Source organism: Planococcus citri, chromosome 5, assembly GCF_950023065.1.
Source record: "Planococcus citri chromosome 5, ihPlaCitr1.1, whole genome shotgun sequence".
Taxonomy (NCBI): domain Eukaryota; kingdom Metazoa; phylum Arthropoda; class Insecta; order Hemiptera; family Pseudococcidae; genus Planococcus; species Planococcus citri.
The window spans coordinates 27,942,578-27,968,028 of record NC_088681.1 but is presented as its reverse complement, the minus strand read 5'-3'; the positions used below and the strand labels follow the sequence as shown (position 1 = coordinate 27,968,028).

Genomic DNA, 25,451 nt, shown 5'->3' with positions numbered 1-25,451 from the left:
ACACAAATTTCAATTTTTACAGTTTTGATTTTACAGTTGAAAACAAATTTTATTATCAACTCTTGATCCACAACACTGTATACATTCAACTCAAGTAGGTAAGTAGGTACTACATATTATTTTAAAGCATGACATCTTCATTTTCAGTGTAAGGCTGATCTGTCTCCAATACCACACTTGATAATGGTCTCATGTAGAATTCTTCACTCCGTTCAAATTCTATATTGAATCTAAAATAAACATCGAGAGATTTTGTGAGTAGCCAAACATTTTTTCTTTCAAATCAGTCATACTTAGGTAATTCAAATCAATTTTCTTTGATGGTTCTCAAAATTTTTTACTGAAAAAATTGGAAGTAGAAACACAATCAAATTCATTGGAGAATAATTGAAAAATTTGTCATTTATCTACATTACACACTAACGTAAAACTTGATTCAAAACTTGACTGTAATATGTACCTATATACCTATGCGAAAGCAAAATGGCGCATTGCTTGTCGTAGAGAAAAATTGTACGTTCAACTTACCTTTTCAAATATTCAGAATTCACAGAAGCTGCAACAACTGTAATCTCATTGGGACGATTTTGCAATATTTCGGTTAAATTTAATCTCGAAGATGTAGTAGTTTCGAAATTGACCACCACAGTGAGCACCTTGCCTTGTGATCTGTAATTGATGGATATTTATGACTATCGAAGTGGATTGATAATAAGAATTCAGAGAAATTGCTTTTAAGTACTAGTAAGGTTCGTATAACGTATAAGGTAAGTAATAGAGACCTCGTCAAACTAAAAATATTTTCGGAGTGAGCCTCAATTTTATGCTTTCCAAATAGGAAAGTGTTTGTTTGTCTCAGTGCGGATAAATTTTTGAACAAATTGTAGTGGCTAACTGACTGTGTTTTTTGTGCAGCAACATTTCTTTGAAAGTAATCAGAATTCACAGGCGAATATGTTGTCAGGTTTGTTGAAAATCCTAAAACAAAAAGACCGTTTTTAATGGAGGTGAATTTTCAGGTTGTGGGGTAGCATTTTATTCCTTCATACACTTCGATATCATATCTATGTTTACTTTTAATAGTTTACCAGCATTTAGAGAATTATCCCATTGCATCAAAAGTCTGTTAGGATCTCTGGTACCCCGACCAGAGAAATCCTTAAATTGGTCTTCTGTAGCGAACCCATTCATCATGGCAATCTCTTGTCCATAATAAACTCCTACTGTTCCAGGCAACATCATCGACAATATTGTGAAAATGTCTGCGTATTCTGGACTAATTCGTGATCCTACTCTCGGACCATCGTGATCTTGAGTCTAATGAAAATTGAAAAAATTTCACAAGTCTTCTTGATGTCAACTTTTAAACAATGGGTTGGTATATGTACCTGTACTATTGGGCCTTAATCTTAATTAAAATGATTTGGTTTGAAAAAAATGGCGAATTGTTTTGAAAGTGGTGAGTTTTCAAGGAAAGGGAATCCATTGAGTGAGTTATCAAAATCAAGACTTATTTCTCAAAACTCAAAGAGTTCATGTCTATTTTTTCAACGTTTTTTGAATGCTTTCTCAAACAGACGGGATAGGTATTATGAAAGCATAGCTGACAGCTTCAATGAATAAAAATGAAAAGAAATCGAGTAAGTAGGTATATGCATTTCAAGGCTTCATTTCTGAATTTGAATGATTTCCAACAAAAAAAATATATCTACCTGCTTACTTATTTATCTAATCGTAAGTAAAGTAGGTACGTATATCTAATTTGAAACGCATACCATCCAAGCTGATATTTTTCCTTCATCCTTTAGAAACGACCAAAATATGATGTAAAGTTTTAACGTCATTGCTTCCACAGGAAAGCTGATATATTCGAGAACAAATGTTTAGGGAAAATGTGTAACAGTGTAGTTCTCTCTGTCATAGTACTGTGCTACAATTTTACTAGAGCCATGCGCTTCAGCAACAAAAATTCTGAATAAATTATAACAGAAAAGAATAAATTTCAGCTTCAAATCTTTAATGATGAATATTCAACTACAAACCTTTCAAAACCACCATGTTCCTTATTATATTTATCCAAGTACGTCCGAAATTCGTGTATAAACTCGATGGTTTCTGGTTGGTTGAATTGTCGCAAAAATATATTATCGTCTCTAAATTCTTTATCTTCGAAAAAAAAAGGAGTGGCGTCTAGTCTGAACCCAGCCACACCTTTATTGAGCCAAAATTCCATCATTTTCTGAAAAATTTACAATTTTTTTTAAAAAGTTACCTTACGTTTTTACCTATAGGTGTTCCATCTTACCTATTTTATTTCAACCTAAAATGTTACTTTAAAGTATACGTAGCAAAGTAGGAGCTGAACATTATTTTAACGACCTAAAATACCTAGCTATCTTAAAATCTACCTATCTACTAACCCATAACTCTTTCTTCAAATTTTCATTACTCAGATCAAAGTCTGGTTGCTCTACCAAGAACTGATGGAAATAAAATTGCCTTCGTTTTGCATTCCATGTCCAACCTGAGCCAGGTTTATGAGAAAAAATACTCACCTGCGAAAAATTATTTTTATACAAGGCTGATTTCTGTATTTTTAGAATATTTATTATATAATGAGACAGTATAGTGTACTTATGTATTACATACTGCTTACCCACTTATTTGACGGTATTTCCAGGTTAGTTACATTATCAATGCCTTTGGAATCTGGTAACCGGACACTTCCCCGAATCCACTTCCCCGAAAGACGTTTTCCCGAATTCCAAAATCCCGAATTTTTTTATCCCGAATCCATTTCCCCGAATCCGTTTCCCCGAAAGACCTACACCCGAAAATTGAAAAAAAAATTGAGTAAAAAAATTTTTTAATTTCTTAATCTTACAGATTGATGTTATTACTTCAGCGCGACATTCGTCTTTGTTCGGCGGGTGCTGGTGCGCCGACTGATCTGGTCCTTTTAGAACAAGCAGTTCCCCGTTTCGTCAAACTGCAGTTATCACTCTTGACTTGCACTCTTGCAGCCTCACTCTTCGGCAATCCGAATACGTTTTCGTTCCATCTGGACTTTTCTTTGACTTCACGTAGACGTACCCTTGCAACAATAATTTCCCGTCACTGATGGCGGCCATTTTTTTTCTGATAGAAAATTCAATTTTCATATGAGTAACATATAGTCCGGCATATGACAATAGGAGTAATTGCACCCCCCCCCCCCCGCCGATCCTCCGGGACAACTTTTTTCTTAAAGGGGACATCCTAAGGAACATTTTAAAGCAAAGTTGCCAAAAAAAAAGTTGGCCTTACTTACAAAATGGCGGCCATTTTGATTGACAGGTCAGCCGAAATTGCAGATTTTGCGTTTTAACATAGGACTTGCACGAACTTTTTCAAACTTTACAAAGGTGGATCGAAAGATCATGCAAACATTTATCACCTGTCAAAATTTCAAGTGCTAAAGTGCGTTTTTCGATTTTTGGTGAATTTTTGAAAATCGAATTTAGGCCAAAAATGAGGGAAAAAATCAAAATTTTACCAAATTGACTTAAAAAGCTAAAATTTGGGATATACCCTATTTTCGACATGCCAAATCGATTGGAAACGGTTTCAACCCGTTTTGAGCAGTTCTGGAGCCTCCAGCAGATTTTTGAAACTCGAAATTCCCACAAAATTCCATCAAATTGGAGTTGTAAAGCTGAAATTTATTCTAAAAACTAATTTCAATACGCTACGAAGTACTACAGGTGGGTTCAAGTCATTTTAGGGCCTCCAGCGACTTTTTTGGAAATCACTGGAGCCTCCAGTAGATTTTTTAAACTTGAAATTTCCCACAACATTAATTTATCAAATGGAGTTGGCAAGCTGAAATTTACTTAGCAGACTACATGGTGGTTTCAAATGGTTTTGAAGCTTCCAGCTACTTTTAGGAAATTTCAATTTTCCAAAAAAACGTCATACAACCTTTCAAAAAGTTGCTGGAGGCTCCAAAACGACTTGAAATTCACCAGCAGTCAACTACCGTAGCGTATTGAAATTAGTTTGCAGAATGAATTTCGACTTTCCATCTTGGCTTGATAAAATTTTGGGGAAATTTCAAGTTTTAAAAATCTACTGGAGGCTCCAGTGATTTCCAAAAAAGTCGCTGGAGGCCCTAAAATGACTTGAACCCACCTGTAGTACTTCGTAGCGTATTGAAATTAGTTTTTAGAATAAATTTCAGCTTTACAACTCCAATTTGATGGAATGTTGTGGGAATTTCGAATTTCAAAAATCTGCTGGAGGCTCCAGAACTGCTCAAAACGGGTTGAAACCGTTTCCAATCGATTTGGCATGTCGAAAACATTAGGGTATATCCCAAATTTTAGCTTTTTAAGTCAATTTGGTAAAATTTTGATTTTTTCCCTCATTTTTGGCCTAAATTCGATTTTCAAAAATTCACCAAAAATCGAAAAACGCACTTTAGCACTTGAAATTTTGACAGGTGATAAATGTTTGCATGATCTTTCGATCCACCTTTGTAAAGTTTGAAAAAGTTCGTGCAAGTCCTATGTTAAAACGCAAAATCTGCGATTTCGGCTGACCTGTCAATCAAAATGGCCGCCATTTTGTAAGTAAGGCCAACTTTTTTTTTGGCAACTTTGCTTTAAAATGTTCCTTAGGATGTCCCCTTTAAGAAAAAAGTTGTCCCGGAGGATCGGCGGGGGGGGGGGTGCAATTACTCCTATTGTCATATGCCGGACGGTAACCATTACACCTCATCATTTCTATTTCCATGGTAAATGTACTATTATTCGGGATACACCGATTCGGTTTAAGGGCATTCGGGATTTTGGACGTTCGGGTTACAGATTCGGGTACACGGCATTCGGGAAAATGGATTCGGGATAAAAAAATTCGGGATTTTGTCATTCGGGAAAATGTCTTTCGGGGAAGTGGATTCGGGGAAATGTCCGGTAATCCAAATTTGGATTCAAAATAGCTCAAAAACTAAAAACCCTAGAGTGGTAATATAATTCGAGGGAAATGTTCAGTATTTAATCCTCTTCAAAATGAGATATTGACCGCCTTTCTAGCTTTTTTCGTTCTTGATAAAAGAGAATAATCGAAAAAATGGCAAAAACAGCCCATTTAAACTCAAAATTTGGGCCCTTTAATTCCAAAAATTTTGCCCTCGCGTATTTTTCCTATATTCTGGAGAAGTTAAGCTGTCGATTAAAAAAAAAATTAGCTCTCTAGGTGCCATAGATCGGGCTGGGAATTTTTCGGGTATTTTTTGGGTATTTATTTTTCTTGCAGCTTTATAGTATAATAGTATAATATATATAGGTATTAGTATCCAGACATGTCAACTATTGAATGGGTTAATTTTACTATACAAGTGGACTGACCAACTTGTCAACTATAGTTGACAAGTCATGGGTTAATTTTACTATACAAGTCAACTATGAGTTTTCAGAAACTTCCACCAGAGGGCGCATGGCTTAGAAATTAAGGCGCGAGGACGAACGCAGGGTCTACAGTCAATTTGTAGTGAGTAGAATGTGATGTGCTGGTGGAGATGTATGCAAATACATCGATCCTGAGTGTACATGACAACAAATTTGACTTGAAATTTTTCAGTATTTTATTGGCCTATGGAAAATTTAAAAACATCAAAAATTTGTATGTTGTTTAAGCTTTCTTTTGGTGTCTTAACTTTCTCAAAATTCAAATTACTTAGACTCCATTTTCAAAAATTTTCTTCAAAATTTAGTCTAAAAATCTGATTACTTTTTTCAAAACATAGATTTTTTTAATATTAGACTGAATCTGCTAATAAAATTTTAATAAGTGATTTAGAACAGAAATGATACCAATTTTAAAATTTTGTTCACTTTTCTGCATATATGCCAAGCATAGTTGACATGTCTGGTCGCAAGCAAATATATATATATATATGGACCTAAGTATCCTCGACATCACCGTACATAAACAGTACCTTTTGGTCACCAGGCTTTTAAATGCCTCCGGAGGTGTATTTACTTCATATTCGTAACCAGCACAGTGGTAATAGTGCTTATACTCTTTTCCCCACTTGATTTACATGCTTTAAGTTTATACAAAAAAAATTTACGAGAATGGTACCAATTTGCCTCCGATTATAAACTGATCTCTTCCGTGACCTTGTGCATTTAAAAAGATATTGACTATACCAAATTGTCACCTGCTGCCTTGCCTAATAGATTACAACTACACTGGCTACGAATACGAAAATATAACACAACTGGAAGCATTTAAAAAGCGGTGACCAAAAGGTACTGTTTATATGCGGTGACGTCGAGGGTATGTCAGTGTTGATGGAACAAAATTTTTAAAATCTGTATACAGTAGGTGTATACATGACCTTTTCGTCACCAGACAAACTTTTCCCCTTTTACGTTTCAGGGGAAAACAAACCGTTTGGACTTGGTATACACAGGGAAACGTCTTCGTCACCGGCAAAACGCCTCCGTCACCGATTTCGGTGACCAAGAGAACGCGTGAGTATATAAAAGGTGACATAGAGGTACCGTTTGCATATCTATATATATATATATATAGCCGCATACAGGTAAACTCATAACGTTTTGTATAAAATACAAACTCACGTCCCACCTGTAACTTCGTTGCTGTGCATGCGCTCGACGCGTCACCCCATAGGCCTGATAGTACTCGATGTTAGGCCGCGTTATATTCGTTAACTTGATTTTTGGGTGACCTGTGGAGGCTGTGGAGAGGTATCTCATTGCCGAAACATCAATTTTTTAGAAAAGCTTTTTTTTTAAAAGTCCCATACATCTCTGTTTTTCGCAAATAGCTTTTTAACAAAGCATCCTAAAAAAAAATAACCAGCTCTGAGCAGAAAGGAAATTTTATGCTCATACTTTCCTCGTAAAATCCATGTTAATGTTGAAAAACACGAAAATTCGGACCTGTATAATCAGCTCTAAATTAAAATTGAGCAGTCAAAAATTCATTTTAGGCGATTTTTGACCACGCGACGTGAAAGAGGAGACCTTCAACCACCAGAATCACCAAACAGAACTTAAAAAATGATTATTGGCATTCTTGGCAATAAACACCTTTTCCTTATGTCCTAGTACATAATAATTAGGCTATGCACTCATTTGAAAATTGAGTCAAAAGAGAAAGTGTATAAACAGCAATCTCACGTCCCTGCTCAAACTTTGCCAGTAGACTCCCCACACCTTCTAGATTCATATGGCACCTCATCGAAAAGTCACGTCCTAAAAAGGTTACGAGTTTGCCAAAACGTTATGAGTTTGCTGGTTAATCTATAAAAAAGTTACGAGTTTACCCCCTAGAATATTTATATTATACTGTCTTAAAGTACATTGCGAGATCCGACATATACACAGGCATTACGAGATCCGACCCAAAAAATTTCGAAAAATGCTAAAAACTCAAATAATAACCCTACAACTTCGTTCGAACGCACGTTCCAGTGTGTAATCAGTGCCTTTCTATGCATTGCCGCCATCAATTTCGCGATCCGCATAAACCGAGATCCACTAACGGCCCGAACGTGATTTGGGGGTGGATCTCGCAAGATGCGTCGTTTATCTATTTTCAAAAATTGTATATAAGTATATAAATAGTAGGCAAAACGAGATCCGGCTGAAAATGTGTGTACAGGGTCCCCCGGATCTCACAAGTACCATGGCATATGAGAGAACTTGCGAGATCCGGCAAAAGGATCTCAGGATCTCGCAATGCCCGATTTTATATAAAACGGATCTCGTAATGTATGGTTTTTACATGTATATTATATATTTATTGCCGGGAACATAATGATGCAATGCATTGGTACCTAGAGAAAAAAATTATACTTTTATTTTACCCTTTTGTGTATCCGGAATTCACAGACGCTGCAACAACTGAAATCTCATGCGGACCATTGTGCAATATTTGGGTTAAATTAACTCTGGAAAATTCTTTGTCGAAATTGACCACTACTGCAAGGACATTGCCTTTGTATGATCTGTAATTGAATGATATTCACGAGTTGGAATAGATTACTAATAAAAATTCTATCAAATTCTTAATAGGTTCTTTGAGATAGGTTATAGAGACCTTGTCAAACAGAAAATATTGGGAGGATATGCATCAGTCCTATATGCTCCAAATCTGAAAGTGTTTGTTTTTCTCAACGTAGTTAAATCTTTGAACAAATTGTAGTGGCTAACTGGTTGTACTTTTTGTACAGCAACATTTCTTTGAAAGTAATCAGAATTCACAGGTGAATAGGTTGTAACGTTTGTTGAAAATCCTAAAACAAAGAGTTTTTTTTTAAATGATAAAAATTTCAAGGTACACAGTAGGATACCTACAATAGGTACTTATTTTACTACTTCTCATATCATTTCGATGTTCACGTTTATTCTTTAAAAAATTACATACCAGCATTTAAAGAATCATCCCATTGCATCAAAAGTCTGCCAGGATCTCTGCCTCCACGACCAGAGAAATCCTTAAATTGGTCCTCTGTAGCGAACCCGTTCATCATGGCAATCTCTTGTCCATAATAAACTCCTACTGTTCCGGGCAACATCATCGATAATATTGTGAAAATATCGGCGTATTCTGGAACAATTCGTGATCCTACCCTCCAACCATCGTGATCCTGAGTCTAATGAAAATCGAAAGATTTCTATAAGTTTTTCTTTGAATGGTAACAAACTTTTAGACCAGGTATGTTTTTCTTTTTTGCGCTCATTTTAATTTAAAAATCTTGATGTTGAACCACTGTTGGCCCGAAAATAATAAGTATAATATTCATGGTGAATTTAAAACACTTACCATCCAAGCTGATATTTTTCCTTTAGGTAGATAAAACGACCAAAATAGGAGATAAAATTGCAATGTTGTTGCATCCAAAGGTCGACGGAAGTATTCAAACAAAAATGTGTAGGGGAAATGTGTTACTGTGTAATTCTCTCTATCATAGTATTGTACTATAACGTCATCTGGAGCATGTGCTTCCGCAATAAAAATTCTGTATCAATTAGAACATAAAATAAATTATGACTAATACCTATTTGGCTAACTAACTTCTTACGTACATAGAAAAATAAATTTCATCTTAATGTTTTCAATAGGTAATGAATATTCAACCTACAAACCTTTCAAAACCGTCATGTTTCTCATTATATTTATCCAAGTACGTCCGAAATTCGTGTATAAATTCGATGGTTTCTGGTTGGTTGAATTGTCGCAAATATATATCATCGTCTCTAAATTCTTTATCTTCGAAGAAAAAAGGAGTAGCGTCTAGTCTGAATCCAGCCACACCTTTATCGAGCCAAAATTCGATCATTTTCTGAAAAATTTTACGATTAAAAAAAAGTAGATTAACTCATAGGAAAAAAATGGGATTCAAAATAGGTCTATGCTCAAAAAAACGACAGCACCTATCTAGACTTACATACTTACCAGTTGATGACACAATAATTTATTTCTTACCTATTCGATCTTATGGTACCTATCGATTCTCGTTTTAGCCAAAAATGTTCGAATTGTAGCTAGATAGGTACTCAAAATTAAACGCTTTAAAAATTCCTAATTTCTACATATCAGTAGTACAGTAAGTATTTGTATCTACATAGTTAATTATGTCTACTAACCCATAACTCTTTCTTCAAATCTTCATTTCTCAGGTCGAAGTCAGGTTGCTCTATCAAGAACTGATGAAAATAAAATTGTTTTCGTTTTTCATTCCATGTCCAACCCGAACCAGGTTTACGGAAAAACAGACTCACCTGCGACAAATACATGTGTAATTTACATGCAGGGCTGATTTGATATTTTTAAAATCTTGAATACGTATACTCATCTAATAGATTATAAAATGAAATGGGTTTTTGAGAAAACAGTACACCTACGTACCCATTGATTTGGCGGTATTTCCTGATTTGTTTCATTATCGACGCCTTTGGAATCCTTCCACATATAAAAATCAGTATATGGATCGATTCGATCGATGGATTTTTGAAACCATTCGTGTTTATGGCCACTATGATTGATTACCAAATCTAGTACCAATTTCATATCTGTAATTATAGGTAAAAATAATATCGATTATGAAACGAGAAACAGGCAAATTTTCGAAACAAAAGCATAAAGTGAACCAGAAGCTTTCAGAATAGCCAATAGGTATCTACTTTTTTTATTCATCTCTCTAATGAGTTCTTCCAAATCACTCATGGTACCAAGTCTATGATCAACTTCATAATAGTCTGTTATGTCATATCCCATATCCCTCGCAGACGTTTCGTACATTGGAGTCAAATGGATTGTTTCTATCCCCAAGTCGACGAAGTGATCAAGTTTCGATGTGATTCCTGTAAAATGATTTGATAAATCAGCTTAGTGCATTAGTTTAAAATATTTTTCTAATTTTACCAATACTACAAACTAAACCATTATTTCCCAGCTAACTTACCTTTGAAGTCACCAATTCCATCTCCATCGCTGTCTTTGAAAGTGTGTGGAATCATTTCGTAAATTATTGTGTGTGTCCACCATTCTGTGTCTAATTTTGCAAAACAACCCCAACAAAACTGTAGCCAAAGGTAAAACACAAATATTTTCATTTTGCTTCCTTATTGGAGCACTAATACTTTTACCATCACAGAAGAGAAATGGATTCAATTGTGATTTTTATTCTTTATTTATTTCACACTCGTTTTAATACCCACCTACATTAGGTAATTAGAAGTACTGGGTATAAAACATGACTCAATTACATTTTCGGTCTCAAATGTGTCCATGATGTTGAAATATGACGTTAGGTTCTACGAAGTCGAGGATTGTTTTTTTTTCGTATTTTCCATCATTTTACTCAAGTACATGTCATTTATTCAACATGATGAAGAACCATTTCAAACTCGAAATTACTGGAAATTATCTACTTAGGTAACACGATGTTTATACTTGCGTCACTGCGTTCAAATATTAAATTATGTAGGTATGTACTTATGTGTGTCTGTGTACTGCGCAGTTTTATACAAAACGTTAATTCTTCTTGAAACTGATGATAGTTGTGGTTTCATGATTTTATAGAAATCTTACGTAAGTATGTAAGTACCTACTCTTGAACTTGTGATGTTCAAGACAACGTGAGACTAATATTAAAATTAGAACGCCAAAAAAATAAGTTTGAATGTTTGATGGAAGTGCGGAGTGGCAGTTCAGAATTTCGTCTGGATATGAAATTTAGATACGAAAATTCAGAATAGGGTACAAAGCAGGCGTCTCCTTGACTAACTCCTAAAAAACGTAGGTAGCATCAAAATTCTCATTGTAAAAAAATCTTTCATATTCGAATACTACCGAACTACATAAATATCACGGTGTGAAAACAAGACTTTTCCAATTTGGAAAAATGTAAGTTTTCTTCAAGTGTTCAAGAATTGCAAGTTCAACTAAATTTCTCCAGTCATTTTTTTCCCCAATAAGAAACGTTCAAATGAAGGAGGACAATTATTTTAAAGTGTCTTAAAAACGAAGATTTTAAAAACGTTGTTGTGGCCAACGAAATTTATTTACGCAGTTTATCTCAATGTGATTTGTGATTCTTGATTTCCTGTTTCAACTTCACTGTGAAAATGAGATACCTACGAGTAACTCGGTCTGAAGAATCCCTCAATTTCCAAAGTGAACGCTGAACCAACATCAATGTTTTCCTCAAGAATTGGGTGCAGGTGTGGAAGACAGGGTAAGTACGTATTTATCAGTTCTACAAATTCTGATAATCATGCTTTTTATTGTATGTAATGTAGGTACCTAACCTGCTTTTTATCAGAAAGTCCTGCTTTTTTTCTTTTTTCCATCAAACCTTGAATTTTTCAATGCCTATTTCTTCTCTTTCGAAGAATTTTGAAAAAATGTCATCGTGAAACTTTTTTTTTCCAATTCGCAATTCTAAATTCAAATAGTTGTCAATTTCTCACAACCTTTGGTTAGGCAAAATGGAACGTTACAAACATTTTCTAAAAATTTTCCTTTCTCATGTTTCAAATTAGTTTCGAAGGACAAGACCACATTTTTTGGTACCTTTGGATTTGGCAATAAACTGACAATTTCAAAATATTACCTTATAAATTATTTCGCTCAGGCGAGAAAACGCTTCCTCTTTCTTTTTCGAAAGTAATTTTCGAAGAATTAATTCATAATTTTATAATAAAAATTGCATTGAAATCGCTCAAAAGAAGTTTAAAGATTTTAAAAACGAAAAATCAAAGTGGTAAAATATTGTATCTCCCTTCCAAAAAAAATTGGAATAATTATTACCTATTTTAAAGACGCAGAAAAAGTGAAAAAATGTCGTGGGTAGTTACGCCACGTCAATTCGACCAAGAAATGGTAGGGGGGTCAGCGATTTTTTTGAGATTTTTCCTGTGGAAGGACAAAATGAAACGTTTAACTCGATAAAATAAACTCACCACAAAAAAAATCAAAATTCAAAAAATAAAACAACTTTAATTTTTTTGCTACGAGTGTAAATTTTTATCAACTTTTTTATGAAATACGTCAGAAAGAAGTCCAAATAAGACAACAGAATAAATTCAAACTTTTTTTAATGTTTGGAATTTTTGAATTTTGATGTTTTTGTGATGAGTTTATTTTATCGTCGAGTGATAGGGGTTTTCAACTTCTTCAACGGATACGTATAAATAGAGGTCAAATGGGTCAACTTCACCAATCAAAACTTTTTTTCATGTTTTAAAAGGTCTTTCCACAAGAAAAATTTCAAAAAAATCTCCAATACCCCCCTTCTTTTACCACTTCTTGGTCGAATTGACGTGGAATGACCCTCGTGTAAAATGCTGACCTATCCCAACCCCTATCGCCCAAAAAACAGTCACGAAATGTTGGCAAAATAATCTAAAAATGAAAGATTGAAATGGTAAGTATTTTTGAATTTCAAATTTCCATGGACTCGCCTACAACCATAACCTTTTGAGTTACCGGACTATTGTTACCCATCATCGAAGAAAATTCCAACTTGATGACTTTCATTTAAGTATTTAGAGCGAGATTCAGATATATTAGAGTACATAGGTCTTTATTTTGAAAAAATCTCCTTCATAGGCATACGCAGCTTACTCAAATAAAGCAATGCAGTTACTTAATGCTCCGCAGAGATTTTTGAATTATAATGTGTACTTATGTCTAGAATGAACGAGCAATTTTTTACTCATCTCAGTGGAAAATTTGGGTGTTTTGGATAGGTATAAAAATCACGGAAAAGAAATTGTTGAAAAATTATATGTACTTAGGACAGTTTTAATTTACAGATTTACAATTTTAGGAATTGGTTAAAGAATTCCCACATGAACAAAAATCCCATACTGACAGTTTATCTATGTACAACTACAAGCACAAAAATGGAACTCTTTGGAAAAAATCGAAATTTGTTTGGGTTTTTACAAATATTGCACGAGTAGTTATTATTCATCAGTAGGTACCTACAGTTGCTGGATTTTTTACCAGTTCAATAAACAGTGCTCTTCGATGAGTAGACATAATTATACCGATTATTTAATTTGAAAAGAATTACACATTTTATTTTTCATTTTATACATAATACTGTTTAGTCAAAACAATGGCGTTGTTCAACAAGAATGCCTCAAATGTCTGCATTCAATAAAGTACGAGTACTTGATCTAAAAGTCAGGGATGCAACCTTCAACCTTCATCTTCGGTATGAGTTTGATAGGTTTCCAATACCACACTTGTTGACGGTCTCATGTAGAATTCTTCCCGCGATTCATGTTCTATATTAAATCTGATATGAAAAATAATCATAAAGTTTCATCAGTGATCAGTTTTATAAATCGGAATTGAAATAATCTAAGTAGGTAGGTAGATTTTCATAAAAACTTAAAAATCAAAGATACTTTTTTTTTACAATTCTATGATGGATTCAACTACATAATAAGTAGGTACGTATTATAGATGTAAGAACAATAGCACGTGATCTGAAAAACAAACCCTTTCATATATCCCGAGTTAACAGAAGCTGCAACTATGGTAATCTCATCGTGTCCGTTTTTCAATATTTTGGTTAAATTCACTCTAACGGATGCAGTAGTTTCCACCTGGTTAAAGTATAGATATATCTAGAATGAGCATCATTTTCAAATTTTCCATATTTAAAAGTGTCCGTTTGTCTTAAAGTCGATAAATCCTTAAACAAGTTATAATGACTGACTGGCTGTATTTTTTGCATTTCAACATTTCTTTGAAAGTAATCAGAATTCACAGGTGAATAGGTTGTAACGTTTGTTGAAAATCCTAAAACAAAAAAGTTTTTTTCAAATGATATAGGAATTTTAAAGTAAGTACCTGTAGGTTAGATGCCTTTATATGTACATTTCGATGTTCACGTTCATTCTATAAAAACTTACGTACCAGCATTCATAGAATCATCCCATTGCATCAAAAGTCTGTTAGGATCTCTGAGCCCTTCACCTGAGAAATCCTTGATTTGCTCCTCGGTGACAAAACCATTAACCATATTAATCTCTTGTCCATAATACACACCTACCGTTCCAGGTAGCATCATTGATATCATTGTGAAAATATCACCATATTCTGGTAAAATTCGCGATCCTACTCTCCAACGATCGTGATCTTGAGTCTAATGAAAATTGAATACATATACTTACCTACATATTATGTATAGGTAATGAATTTTTCTTTTAGAAAAAAACTTTTAGGTACAATTTATGGTTATTTTTTCAATCACATGATTCTTGTTTATATCAAGTAAATCTTTGTGTTATGAAACCTTAGGTAGGTATGTACATATTTAACATACGTCATACGAGTAGAAGAAAAAAAGTAAGTTGCGTTATTAAACAGATTTTTCCATGAGTAAAACTCATTTTGCTTTTTGTGAAATGTGCTCAGGGCTGCTTGTAGCCTAGGTACGTATCTCATTATTCAACTTTCACAGAATCATTTCAATCATTTCATGGGTTATGTATCAATATATTGAAATTCTCACGCTTACCCAGTTATTTGGTGGTATTTCTTTGTTAGTTTCGTTATCAAAGCCTTTGGAATCCTTCCAAACATAGAAATCAGTATATGGATCGATTCGATCGATGGATTTTTGGAACCATGCGTGTTCATGTCCACTGTGATTGATTACCAAATCTAGTACCAATTTCATATCTGTAATTGAAAAAATAATATCGATTATGAAACGAGAAACACGCATTTGGAAACAAAAGTAGAAAATGAACCAGAAGCTTTCAGAATACCCGCTTCTTTTATTCATTTCGCTGATGAGTTCTTCCAAATCACTCATGGTACCAAGTCTATGATCAACTTTGTAGTAGTCAGTTATGTCGTATCCCATGTCCCTTGCTGTTGTTTCAAACATCGGCGTCATATGGATCGTTTCTGTGCCCAGGTCGACAAAGTGATCAAGTTTTGATGTGATTCCTGTAGGTATTAAAGATTTGATAAATCCTGGTGCATTAGTTTAAAATTAGTATTTTTCCAATTTTACCATTGGCTATAAAATAAATTTATTTTCCAGTTGACTTTTACCTTTGAAGTCGCCAATCCCATCTCCATCGCTGTCTTTGAAAATGAGTGGAATCATTTCGTAAATTATCGTGTGTGTCCACCATTCTGTGTCCAATTTTGCAAAACAACTCCAACAAAAGTGAAACCAAAGATAAAACACCAATATTCTCATTTTGTTTCCTTTGTGAGCACTGCCACTTTTACCATCATAGAAGAGAAATGGATTTAATTGTGATTTTTATTCTTTATTTATTGCTCACTTGTTTTTAAGGTGTGTGAATAGGTACTAGGTACGACAATCTTCAATTTCATTTTACCTCTCAAATGTGTCCAGATGTCGAAATAAGTCGTTAGGTTCTACGAAGTCGAAGAAATTTTTCATCGTATTACCTACTCATTATTTTACTCAAGCACATGTCATACGTTGAACACGAAGAACCATTTTCAAAATTGAAAATACCAGAGATTATTTAGGTAACTCGATGTTTAAGTATCCACCTACGTAACTATGACTAATGTGTGTATGTCCTGTGTGCGCACTGAAAAAAATGTGATTTTTCTTCAAGTATTCAATTACCTACCTATTTGTAATTTCAAATTCCTCCGCGCATTTTTTTTTTGAATTTCCAAAATAAGAAAAGTCCAAATGATTGAGGACAATTTTAAAATAGGTACCTGAAAAATAGAAGATTTTGAAAAACATTTTTGCGGCCAACAAAATTTATCGTCAGTTTATCTCAATTTGGTTTTTATGATGCTTGATTTCCTGTTTCAACTTCACAATGAAAATGAGATAACTCAGTCTGAAGAATTCTTCAATTTCCAAAGTGAACGCTGAACCAACATCAATTTTTTTCCTAAAGAATTTCGTGCAGGTGTGGACAGATGAGGTAAGTACGTACGTAACAATTCTTTTAATTTTACATGTGCTTTTTATTGTACTGCTTTTCTTTAGAAAGTCCTGCTTTTTTTGCTTTTTTCCATAAAACTTTAAATTTTTCAATTCATATCATTCTTCTCTTGAAGGATTTTGAAGAAATTTCATTTCGATACTCTCTATTTCCCAACACGCATCTTTAAATTCAAAAAGTTCCCACTTTTTCACAACTTTCAGTTTGGCAAAATGGAAAATTACAATCTGAAAATGTTATTTTCTGCTTATATTTCATTTCACTCGAGCGGAAAAACGTTTCCTTCTCTTTTTCGAAAAGTGCATTGAAATTTCTCAAAAGAAGTTAAAAGATTTCAAAAACCAAAAATCAAAAATTGAAAAAATATTTTTTACTGATCTCGCTGGAAAACTTGGATTCCTACCTACTTTGGACGTAAAAATCATGGAAAAGAAATAGTTAAAAAATTTCACTTAGGTAAGGCAATTTTAAATTGGTTTTATACAAAATATTGCATGAGTAGTATTATTAGTAGGTCCCTACGTAGTTTCTTGATATTTCGCGCTAGTTGAATGAACAGTGCTCTTCGATAAATGTACCACAGTCTTTTAAATTTGAGGAGAATCAAAGATTTTATTTTTCATTTCATACACACAGTTTAGTAAAAAAATTGGCATTTTTCAACACAAATGCCCCTAATGTCTGAATTCAATAAAGTAATCACTAATCATTCTAAAAGAAAGGGTTGCTAGTGCTGTCTTCATCTTCGGTGTGAGGTTGATACGTTTCCAATACCAAGCTTGTTAGTGGTCTCATGTAAAATTCTTCCCGCGAATCCTGTCCTACATTAAATCTGAAATAAAGAACGTGATGTTTCATCAATTTAATGAAGAATGTGTTTACTTTCCTGAAGGTTCTACTTTGAAGAATTACCGAATGAATCGGAATTGAAATTAATATAAGGTAGGTAGGCTAGGTAGATCAAAAAATTTGAAAATCATCAAAGATGATTTTTTTAAAATATTGAGTAGATATGGATTAAGCTACCTGCGTAATACATAACTAATAAATATTATAGAAGTAAGCACAATAGAACGTGATCTGAAAAACTAACCCTTTTATATATCCCGAGTTTACAGAAGCTGCAGCTATGGTAATCTCATCGGGGTGGTTTTTCAATATTTCGGTTAAATTTACTCGAGACGAGGTATGATGAAGATTGGCTACTACTGTTAACACGTGGCCTTCATATGATCTGCGCAAGAAAATAGAAAAAATATGGAAAGTAAGTGGGTAAATAATCTACACGTCCGTAAGCATTATGTTGCGTATGATAGATAATTAGATACCTACCTAGTTAAACTGTATACATTTCCAGAATGAGCATAATTTTTAAATTTTCCATATTTAAAAGTGTTCGTTCGCCTTAACGTTGATAAATCCTTAAATAAGTTGTAATGACTGACTGGCTGTATTTTTTGTATTTCAACATTTTTTTGAAAGTAATCAGAATTTACCGGTAGATACGTCGTTGTAATGTTGGTTGAAAATCCTAAAACATCAAAATTCAGGTCATTTATAAGAATTGGTAGGTACCTATCTTCCTATAGATGTGGATGTTTACTTATCTGTTAACTTGATCACCAGATACCTATTATTGAAAAAAAAATTACCAGCATTAATGGAATCATCCCACTGCATTGTGAGTCTGCAAGGATCTCTGGCACCTTCACCTGAGAAATCCTTGATTTGCTCCTTGCTGACAAAACCATCAATCATAGCAATCTCTTGTCCATAATACACTCCTACCGTTCCAGGTAGCATCATTGATATCATTGTGAAAATATCACCATATTCTGGTACAATTCGCGATCCTACTCTCGAACCATCGTGATCTTGAGTCTAATGAAAGTTATAAATAGGCGTACATAATGAGCTTTTTTTGAAGAAAAAAACGTTTACAATATGGTTATTTTCAATCCCTTGATTCTTTGTTTAAAAATCAAGCGAGAATAAACCTTTGTGTTATTAAACTTTATAGATCCTTTAATACCTTTACCTACACACGTATTTACACGTCATGGACGGTAGGAAGAAAGTTGTGTTACTTATTAAATACAAAACAGGTACATACCATCCAAGCTGATACCTTTCCTTTCGGTAGGGCCATCATCCAAAAGAAAAGATAAAAATACAACATTTGTGCATTCAATGGCTTATCGAAATATTCTAGTAGAAACATATACGGGAAATGTGTGACTGGATAATCCTCTCTGTCATAGTATTTGATCACATCGTCATCTGAGGTATGTGCTTCAGCAATAAAAATCCTAAATATATCATTAAAAAAAATAGGTGGATAATTATTACTCGCCGATTGATATTATTAAAACATAAAAGAGACTCGAGCATTGTACTCGAATATCAAACACTTGATACCTTTCAAAACCACCATGCTCCTGATTATATTTGTCCAAATACGTCCGGAATTCGTGTATAAATTCGAAAACTTCAGGTTGGCAATACTGGCGCCAAGGATCATCATCCCTAAATTCTTTATCTTCAAAGAAAAATGGAGTAGCATCAAGTCTGAACCCAGCTACACCTTTGTTGAGCCAAAACTCAATCATTTTCTGGAAATATTGCCAACTTTATTCCTCAAACCTGTACGTGTACATGGTAATAGGTATCATTGAAATCTACTATACAAACCCATAATTCCTTCTTCAAAATTTCATTCCTAAGATCAAAATCAGGTTGCTCCGGCAAGAATTGATGGAAATAAAATTGTTTTCTTTTTTCATTCCATGCCCAACCAGAACCAGGAATACCACGAAATAGACCAACCTGAAACAGATTTTTTCATGGGTAGGACGGTAGAACTCATTTTGCTACTTGTGAAACATGCTGAGGCTGTACAGAATCATTTCATGGATCATGAAAAATATTGAAATCCTCATGCTTACCCAGTTATTTGGTGGTATTTCTTTGTTAGTTTCGTTATCAAAGCCTTTGGAATCTTTCCACATATAATAATCAGTGTATGGATCGATTCGATCGATGGATTTTTGGAACCATTCGTGTTTATGACCGCTGTGATTGATTACCAAATCTAGCAGCAACTTCATATCTGCATAAATCACTCCATACGTTAATCATCAAATGACAAATTTTGAAATAAAAATTGAAAATGCGCTAGTTCAACACTAAACTCTGGGCACCTACTTCTTTTATTCATTTCCCTAATGAGTTCTTCCAAATCGCTCATTGTACCAAGCCTATGATCAACTTTATAGTAATCTGTTATGTCATATCCCATGTCTCTTGCTGTTGTTTCAAACATCGGTGTCATATGGATCGTTTCTATGCCCAGGTCGACAAAGTGATCAAGTTTTGATGTGATTCCTATATCAATTATTTTAAAAATTATGGTGCATTAGTTTTAAATATTTTTTAAATTTCATAAATGGCTACAACCTAAACTTATTTTCCAGCCAACTTACTTACCTTTAAAGTCACCAATCCCATCTCCATCGCTGTCTTTAAAAGTGTGGGGAATCATTTCGTAAATTATTGTGTGTGTCCACCATTCTGTGTCCAATTTTGCAAAACAGCTCCAATAAAAATGAAACCAAAGATAAAACACTAATATTTTCATTTTGTTTTCTTTGCAAGCACTAATGCTGTTACCGTCACAGAAGAGAAATGGAATTAATTGTAATTTTTATTCTTTATTTATTGCACACTTGTTTTTACTCAATAGCCACTTACATAAATTATGTTGATAGGTACCAGGTTTGACATGACTCAATTACATTTTCGCTCTCAAATGTGTCCAGATGTCGAAATACGACGTTATAAGTTCTAGGAAGTCTTTGATTTTTTTTTCGTATTATCCATCATTATACTTAAGTACCTACATGTCATTTGTTGAACAAGAAAAACGATATTCAAAATTGAAAATACCTGAGTTTATTTAGTTATTACTTATTACCTTGTTTTATGCCTGAGCCACAATGTTCAAATATTAAATTATGAAAGTAGATACCTATGTACCTAGAACTACATAATTATGCATTTTTATGCACTGCGCAGCTTTTAAACGTTCATCGTTTTTATACCTAATTTTTGTTAAAAATAATTTTTTGCTTTTGAAATCTGAATCTGAAAATTGATCAAAGTGAAGTTCATGATTTTAAATAAATCTTAGGTGAGTTCTCTTGAATTTTTGATCATAAAGATAACGCGAGACTATAATTTTATACTTGGAAACCCCTCCAAAAATAAGAAGGTTCTTGATGAATGAAGGTTGAGTTTGAATGTTTGGAAGTATGGAGTGGAAGTTAAGAATTTTTGGATTTTAATTTTCGCTTCAGAAATTTAAAATACGAAGGTACTAAAGTACATACATAGTACATATCTAAGCTTGTACCTCCTTCACCAAATCCTGAAATATGAAGCATCAAAATCCCCATAGCAAAAACATTTTTCATATACGAATACTACCGAATCATCACCGTGAGAAACAAGATTTTTCCAAATTTGAAAATCAATTTTTTTTCAAGTAGGTAGGTATTCAAAAATTACAAATTTTCACTACGTACCTAAGTACATTCCTCCAATTTTTTAAAATTCTTTAAATAAGAAAAGTCCAAAATGGTTGAGGACTATTTTTTAAATCGCTGAAAAGTATAAGATTTCAAAATCATTTTTACAACCAACAAAATTTTTCATCAGTTATTTAGTTTATATCTCGATATGATTCGTGACTCTTCATTTCTTCTTTCAACTTCACAGTTCACAACGAAAATGAGATAACTCGGTCTGAAGAATTCCTCATTCTCCAAAGTGAACGCTGAACCAACATCAATTTTTGTCGTCAAGAATTGTGAGCAGGTGTGGAACATAGGGTAAGTACCTAACCGTCAGCTAGGTACTCATTTTGCAAATACATAATGCTTTTTATTGTACTGCTTTTCTTTATAAAGTCCTGCTTTTTTTCTTTTTTTCATCGAACTTGAAATTTTTCAATTGATATCATTTTCTCTTTGCGAAACTCTTTATTTCCCAGCACGCATCTCTAAATTCAAAAAATTGCCAACTTTTCACGAGGCTCGATTTTGCAATACTGAAAAAACACGTTTTTCTCTTTTTCGAAAATTGACTCGAAATTGCTCCAAAAAAGTTTACAGATATTAAAAACCAAAAATCAAAAATTGTAAAAACATTTTACCTATATCTAACCTCCAAAAAAATATTGAAATATATAAAGACGTTGGAAAAGCGAAAAATTGTCATTCGCCCCCCCACCCGATAGGGACATCAGTGAATATACCGTCTTTTCGATTTGAAAAAATTATAGATTTTATTTTTCACTTTATATTAAGTAGGTAGTACATACAGTTTAGTCAAAACATTGACATTTTTCAACACGAATGTCTCAAATGTACGAATTCAATGCCCATTCTAGAAGTCAGGGCTGCTAGTGCTTTCTTCATTTTCGGTATGAGGTTGATAGGATTCCAAAACCACACTTGCTAATGGTCTCATGTAGAATTCTTCCCACGAATCATGTTCTATATTGGATCTGAAATGAAAATCATAAAGTTTCATCAGTTTGTAGTGGGAGAAAATTACTCCATTCCTGTCACCTTACGTGGTTCTCCCTTTACAAGTTTTATAAAAAAGGAATTTACTTTTCTGAACGTTCTAATTAAAAAATTAGGTTCTTATGTACCTAATGAATCGGAATTGAAATTATTAATATACCAGTAAGGTAGGTATAGGTATGTACAAGGTAGATCTAAAAACTTGAAGATCAAAGATATCTACTTTTGTAAAAATATTAATAGGTAATGGATTAAGCTAGGTAGGTACATAACAAGATGTATTACATATAAATGTAAGCACGATGGCACGTGATCTGAAAAACTAACCCTTTTATATATCCCGAGTTTACAGAAGCTGCAGCTATGATAATCTCATCGGGATGGTTTCTCAATATTTCGGTTAAATTTACACCAAAAGATGAGGTACGATAAAGATTGGCTATCAATGTGAGCACGTGACCTTCATATGATCTATGCAAGAGGAAAAAAATGTTAGAAGACAAACTTGGAAAACGGGGGGAAAACGAAAACTGGTAAATAATTTACATGCCCGTAAGCCTATGTTGCGTACGATAGATACATATGTACCTGGTTAAAATATAGATATTTTCAAAATGAACATTATTTTTAAATTTTCCATATCTAAAAGTGTTCGTTCGTCTCAACGTTGATAAATCCTTAAACAAGTTATAATGACTGACCGGCTGTATTTTTTGCATTTCAACATTTCTTTCAAAATAATCAGAATTTGCTGGTAGATACGTCGTTGTAGTGTTGGTTGAAAATCCTGAAACATAAAAATCCTTGTCATTTATAAGATTTAGTAGGTACCTACCTATCTTCCTGTAGATGTAGATGCTTACTTATCTGTAAACTTGATCATCAGATAAGTACTTATTTCTACTTTTAAAAAATTACCAGCATTGATGGAATCATCCCACTGCATTGTGAGTCTGGCAGGATCTCTAGAACCTCCACCTGAGAAATCCTTGATTTGCTCCTTGGTGACCAAACCATCAATCATAGCAATCTCTTGTCCATAATATACTCCTACCGTTCCAGGTAGCATCATTGATATCATCGTGAAAATATCACCATATTCTGGTACAATTCGCGATCCTACTCTCGAACCATCGTGATCTTGAGTCTAATGAAAATTTAATAGGTTTACCTACCTTATAATGAGTTTTTCTTATGGATACGACGTAAAAAAAAAACTTTAACAATAATATGGTTATTTTTTCAATCACTTGATTTTTATTCAAATTAAGTGAGAAAAGGGGGGGGGTATGTAAGATTGCGTTATCAATTCCAAATATAGGTACATACCATCCAAGCTGATACCTTTCCTTTCGGTAGTATCGTCATCCAATAGGAAAGACAATAAATCAGTCTATTTGCTTTCAAAGGCCCCCCGAGATATGAGAGTAGAAACGTATAGGGGAAATGTGTTATTGGATAATCCTCTCTGTCATAGTATTTGATCACAGTCTCCGCCTTAGAATGTGCTTCGGCAATGAAAATCCTGAATTTATCATAAAAAAATAATTAGGTAATTATTATTACCCCATCATTATTAAAACAAAAATGAAACTCCAGTAGGTATTGTGTATTGAACACTTTATACCTTAATATACCTACATACCTTTCAAAACCACCATGCTCTTGATTATATTTGTCCAAATACGTTCGGAATTCGTGTATAAATTCGTATACTTCAGGTTGATTAAACTGGCGAGAATGATCATCATCCCTAAACTCTTTATCTTCAAAGAAAAATGGAGTAGCATCAAGTCTGAACCCAGCCACACCTTTGTTGAGCCAAAACTCAATTATTTTCTAGTAATAATGCAAACTTTATTTAGGTGGGTAGTTACATTTTGATATCATTAAAATCTACGTACATACTCGTAGATATAGATATCTACAAACCCATAATTCTTTCTTCACAATTTCATTCCTGAGATCGAAATCAGGCTGTTCCGCCAAGAACTGATGGAAATAAAATTGTTTTCTTTTTTCATTCCATTCCCAACCTGAACCAGACGAACCAAAAGATACTGATCTGAAACAGATTTTTTCATGAGTAAGACTCATTCTGCTATTTGTGAAACATGCTCATTGTCAGTTCTGCATGTATGTGTATCTCATACAGTGTAGTATAACATTGGGCTATGTACATTGTACAGATTGAAATTGTCGTGCTTAAGTACTTACTTACCCATCTATTTGGTGGTATTTTTTTGTTAGTTTTGTTATTAAAGCCTTTGGAATCCTTCCACACGTAAAAATCAGTGTAAGGATCGATTCGATCGATGGATTTTTGGAACCATTCGTGTTTATGGCCACTATGATTGATTACCAAATCTAGCAGCAACTTCATATCTGCATAAATCACCCCATACGTCAATCATCGTATATAAATGGCAAATTTTGAAATAAAAATTGAAAATGCGTTAGTTCAACATCAACCTACTTCTTTTATTCATTTCGCTGATGAGTTCTTCCAAATCGCTCATTGTCCCAAGCCCATGGTCAACTTTATAGTAATCTGTGATGTCATATCCCATGTCCCTTGCTGTTGTTTCAAACATCGGTGTCATATGGATTGTTTCTATGCCCAGGTCGACAAAGTGATCAAGTTTTGATGTGATTCCTGTATTAATGATTTTAAAAATTATGGTGCATTAGTTTTAAATATTTTTCTAATTTCATGGCTATACAACCTAAACTTACTCTCCTGCTTACTTAGGTACCTTTAAAGTCACCAGTCCCATCTCCGTCGCTGTCTTTAAAAGTGCATGGAATCATTTCGTAAATTATTGTATGTGTCCACCATTCTGTGTTTAATTTCGCAAAACAATTCCAACAAAACTGAAGCCAAAGATAAAACACCAATATTTTCATTTTGTTCCCTTTGTAGGCAATCGTACTTTTATCGTCATAGAAAAGAAATGGATTTAATTGTAATTTTTATTCTTTATTTATTGCACGCTTGTTTTTAAGGTATGCGAATCGGTACCAGGCACGACAATCCTCAATTTAATTTTACCTCTCGAATGTGTCCAGTGTTGAAATACGATGACATTATAGGTTCTAGGAAAATGAGAACATTTTTCGTCGTATTAGCCATCGTTGTACTCAAGCACATGCCATTTGTTGAACAAGAAGAACCATTTTCAAAATTGAAAATACCTGAGATTATTTAGGTATGTTCAAATATTGAATTATGTAAGTATGTACCTACACCTACATACATACTTGTGTGTGTCTGTGCACAGCTAGTGCGGCTTTATAAAATGTTAATCATTTTTATAGTTTTTTTTTTCAATTTTTTGCTGTGAAAATCTGAATCTGGAAATTGATGAAA

At 33.7% G+C, this 25,451-nt stretch overlaps 5 protein-coding genes across 5 annotated transcripts; all 5 read right to left on the bottom strand.

Annotated features, from left to right (window-relative positions):
* Window positions 1–121: 121 nt before the first annotated feature.
* Window positions 122–3,131, bottom strand: LOC135848348 (alpha-glucosidase-like). The gene is made up of 8 exons (XM_065368247.1): window positions 3,030–3,131; window positions 2,421–2,555; window positions 2,043–2,239; window positions 1,776–1,860; window positions 1,089–1,317; window positions 900–978; window positions 529–669; window positions 122–230 (listed from the first exon to the last, which is right to left on the bottom strand). Exons 1-8 carry the CDS (start codon window positions 3,129–3,131, stop codon window positions 122–124), a joined length of 1,077 nt encoding a protein of 358 aa, XP_065224319.1.
* Window positions 3,132–7,875: 4,744 nt separating this feature from the next.
* LOC135848347 (maltase 1-like) lies at window positions 7,876–10,724 on the bottom strand. The gene is made up of 9 exons (XM_065368246.1): window positions 10,481–10,724; window positions 10,200–10,379; window positions 9,925–10,088; window positions 9,663–9,797; window positions 9,162–9,358; window positions 8,839–9,034; window positions 8,440–8,668; window positions 8,113–8,308; window positions 7,876–8,020 (listed from the first exon to the last, which is right to left on the bottom strand). The coding sequence occupies exons 1-9, from the start codon at window positions 10,629–10,631 to the stop codon at window positions 7,876–7,878; spliced, it is 1,593 nt and encodes a 530-aa protein (XP_065224318.1). The 5' UTR covers window positions 10,632–10,724.
* Window positions 10,725–13,728: 3,004 nt separating this feature from the next.
* On the bottom strand, window positions 13,729–15,658 carry LOC135848346 (alpha-glucosidase-like). Its single transcript, XM_065368245.1, has 7 exons — window positions 15,604–15,658; window positions 15,316–15,495; window positions 15,059–15,222; window positions 14,455–14,683; window positions 14,255–14,337; window positions 14,035–14,141; window positions 13,729–13,828 (listed from the first exon to the last, which is right to left on the bottom strand). The coding sequence occupies exons 1-7, from the start codon at window positions 15,656–15,658 to the stop codon at window positions 13,729–13,731; spliced, it is 918 nt and encodes a 305-aa protein (XP_065224317.1).
* A 1,427-nt stretch (window positions 15,659–17,085) lies between these two features.
* LOC135848956 (maltase 1-like) lies at window positions 17,086–20,199 on the bottom strand. The gene is made up of 10 exons (XM_065369065.1): window positions 19,980–20,199; window positions 19,698–19,877; window positions 19,439–19,602; window positions 19,185–19,319; window positions 18,912–19,105; window positions 18,607–18,802; window positions 18,146–18,374; window positions 17,826–18,024; window positions 17,587–17,727; window positions 17,086–17,325 (listed from the first exon to the last, which is right to left on the bottom strand). The coding sequence occupies exons 1-10, from the start codon at window positions 20,128–20,130 to the stop codon at window positions 17,205–17,207; spliced, it is 1,710 nt and encodes a 569-aa protein (XP_065225137.1). The 5' UTR covers window positions 20,131–20,199; the 3' UTR covers window positions 17,086–17,204.
* Window positions 20,200–21,938: 1,739 nt separating this feature from the next.
* On the bottom strand, window positions 21,939–24,988 carry LOC135848345 (maltase 1-like). Its single transcript, XM_065368243.1, has 10 exons — window positions 24,838–24,988; window positions 24,558–24,737; window positions 24,295–24,466; window positions 24,014–24,146; window positions 23,727–23,920; window positions 23,411–23,606; window positions 23,000–23,228; window positions 22,670–22,868; window positions 22,409–22,552; window positions 21,939–22,059 (listed from the first exon to the last, which is right to left on the bottom strand). The coding sequence occupies exons 1-10, from the start codon at window positions 24,986–24,988 to the stop codon at window positions 21,939–21,941; spliced, it is 1,719 nt and encodes a 572-aa protein (XP_065224315.1).
* Window positions 24,989–25,451: the final 463 nt, after the last annotated feature.

Excerpts from the sequence above, each read along its gene's own strand:
- LOC135848347 (XM_065368246.1), bottom strand. The coding sequence starts at position 10,631 with ATGAAAATATTTGTGTTTTACCTTTGGCTACAGTTTTGTTGGGGTTGT. Across the intron at positions 9,798-9,924 it reads AAATACCGCCAAATCAATGG|GTGAGTCTGTTTTTCCGTAA; the intron begins GTACGTAGGTGT and ends TATTTGTCGCAG. Across the intron at positions 8,021-8,112 it reads AATATTTTCTGTTTGACAAG|ATCATACAAAGGCAATGTCC; the intron begins GTCTCTATAACC and ends ATTCAATTACAG.
- LOC135848956 (XM_065369065.1), bottom strand. The coding sequence starts at position 20,130 with ATGAAAATATTAGTGTTTTATCTTTGGTTTCATTTTTATTGGAGCTGT. Across the intron at positions 19,878-19,979 it reads TGGGATTGGTGACTTTAAAG|GAATCACATCAAAACTTGAT; the intron begins GTAAGTAAGTTG and ends TAATTGATATAG. Across the intron at positions 17,326-17,586 it reads AACTCGGGATATATAAAAGG|ATTTAATGTAGGACAGGATT; the intron begins GTTAGTTTTTCA and ends TCTTTATTTCAG.
- LOC135848348 (XM_065368247.1), bottom strand. The coding sequence starts at position 3,131 with ATGGCCGCCATCAGTGACGGGAAATTATTGTTGCAAGGGTACGTCTAC. Across the intron at positions 2,240-2,420 it reads ATTTGAAGAAAGAGTTATGG|AAAATGATGGAATTTTGGCT; the intron begins GTTAGTAGATAG and ends TAAATTTTTCAG. Across the intron at positions 231-528 it reads AATTCTGAATATTTGAAAAG|ATTCAATATAGAATTTGAAC; the intron begins GTAAGTTGAACG and ends TGTTTATTTTAG.
- LOC135848345 (XM_065368243.1), bottom strand. The coding sequence starts at position 24,988 with ATGAAAATATTGGTGTTTTATCTTTGGCTTCAGTTTTGTTGGAATTGT. Across the intron at positions 23,607-23,726 it reads GAGCATGGTGGTTTTGAAAG|GATTTTCATTGCCGAAGCAC; the intron begins GTATGTAGGTAT and ends TGATAAATTCAG. Across the intron at positions 22,060-22,408 it reads AACTCGGGATATATAAAAGG|ATCCAATATAGAACATGATT; the intron begins GTTAGTTTTTCA and ends TTTTCATTTCAG.
- LOC135848346 (XM_065368245.1), bottom strand. The coding sequence starts at position 15,658 with ATGATTCCACTCATTTTCAAAGACAGCGATGGAGATGGGATTGGCGAC. Across the intron at positions 15,496-15,603 it reads TGGGATTGGCGACTTCAAAG|GAATCACATCAAAACTTGAT; the intron begins GTAAAAGTCAAC and ends TAATACCTACAG. Across the intron at positions 15,223-15,315 it reads CAGCGAAATGAATAAAAGAA|ATATGAAATTGGTACTAGAT; the intron begins GCGGGTATTCTG and ends TTTCAATTACAG.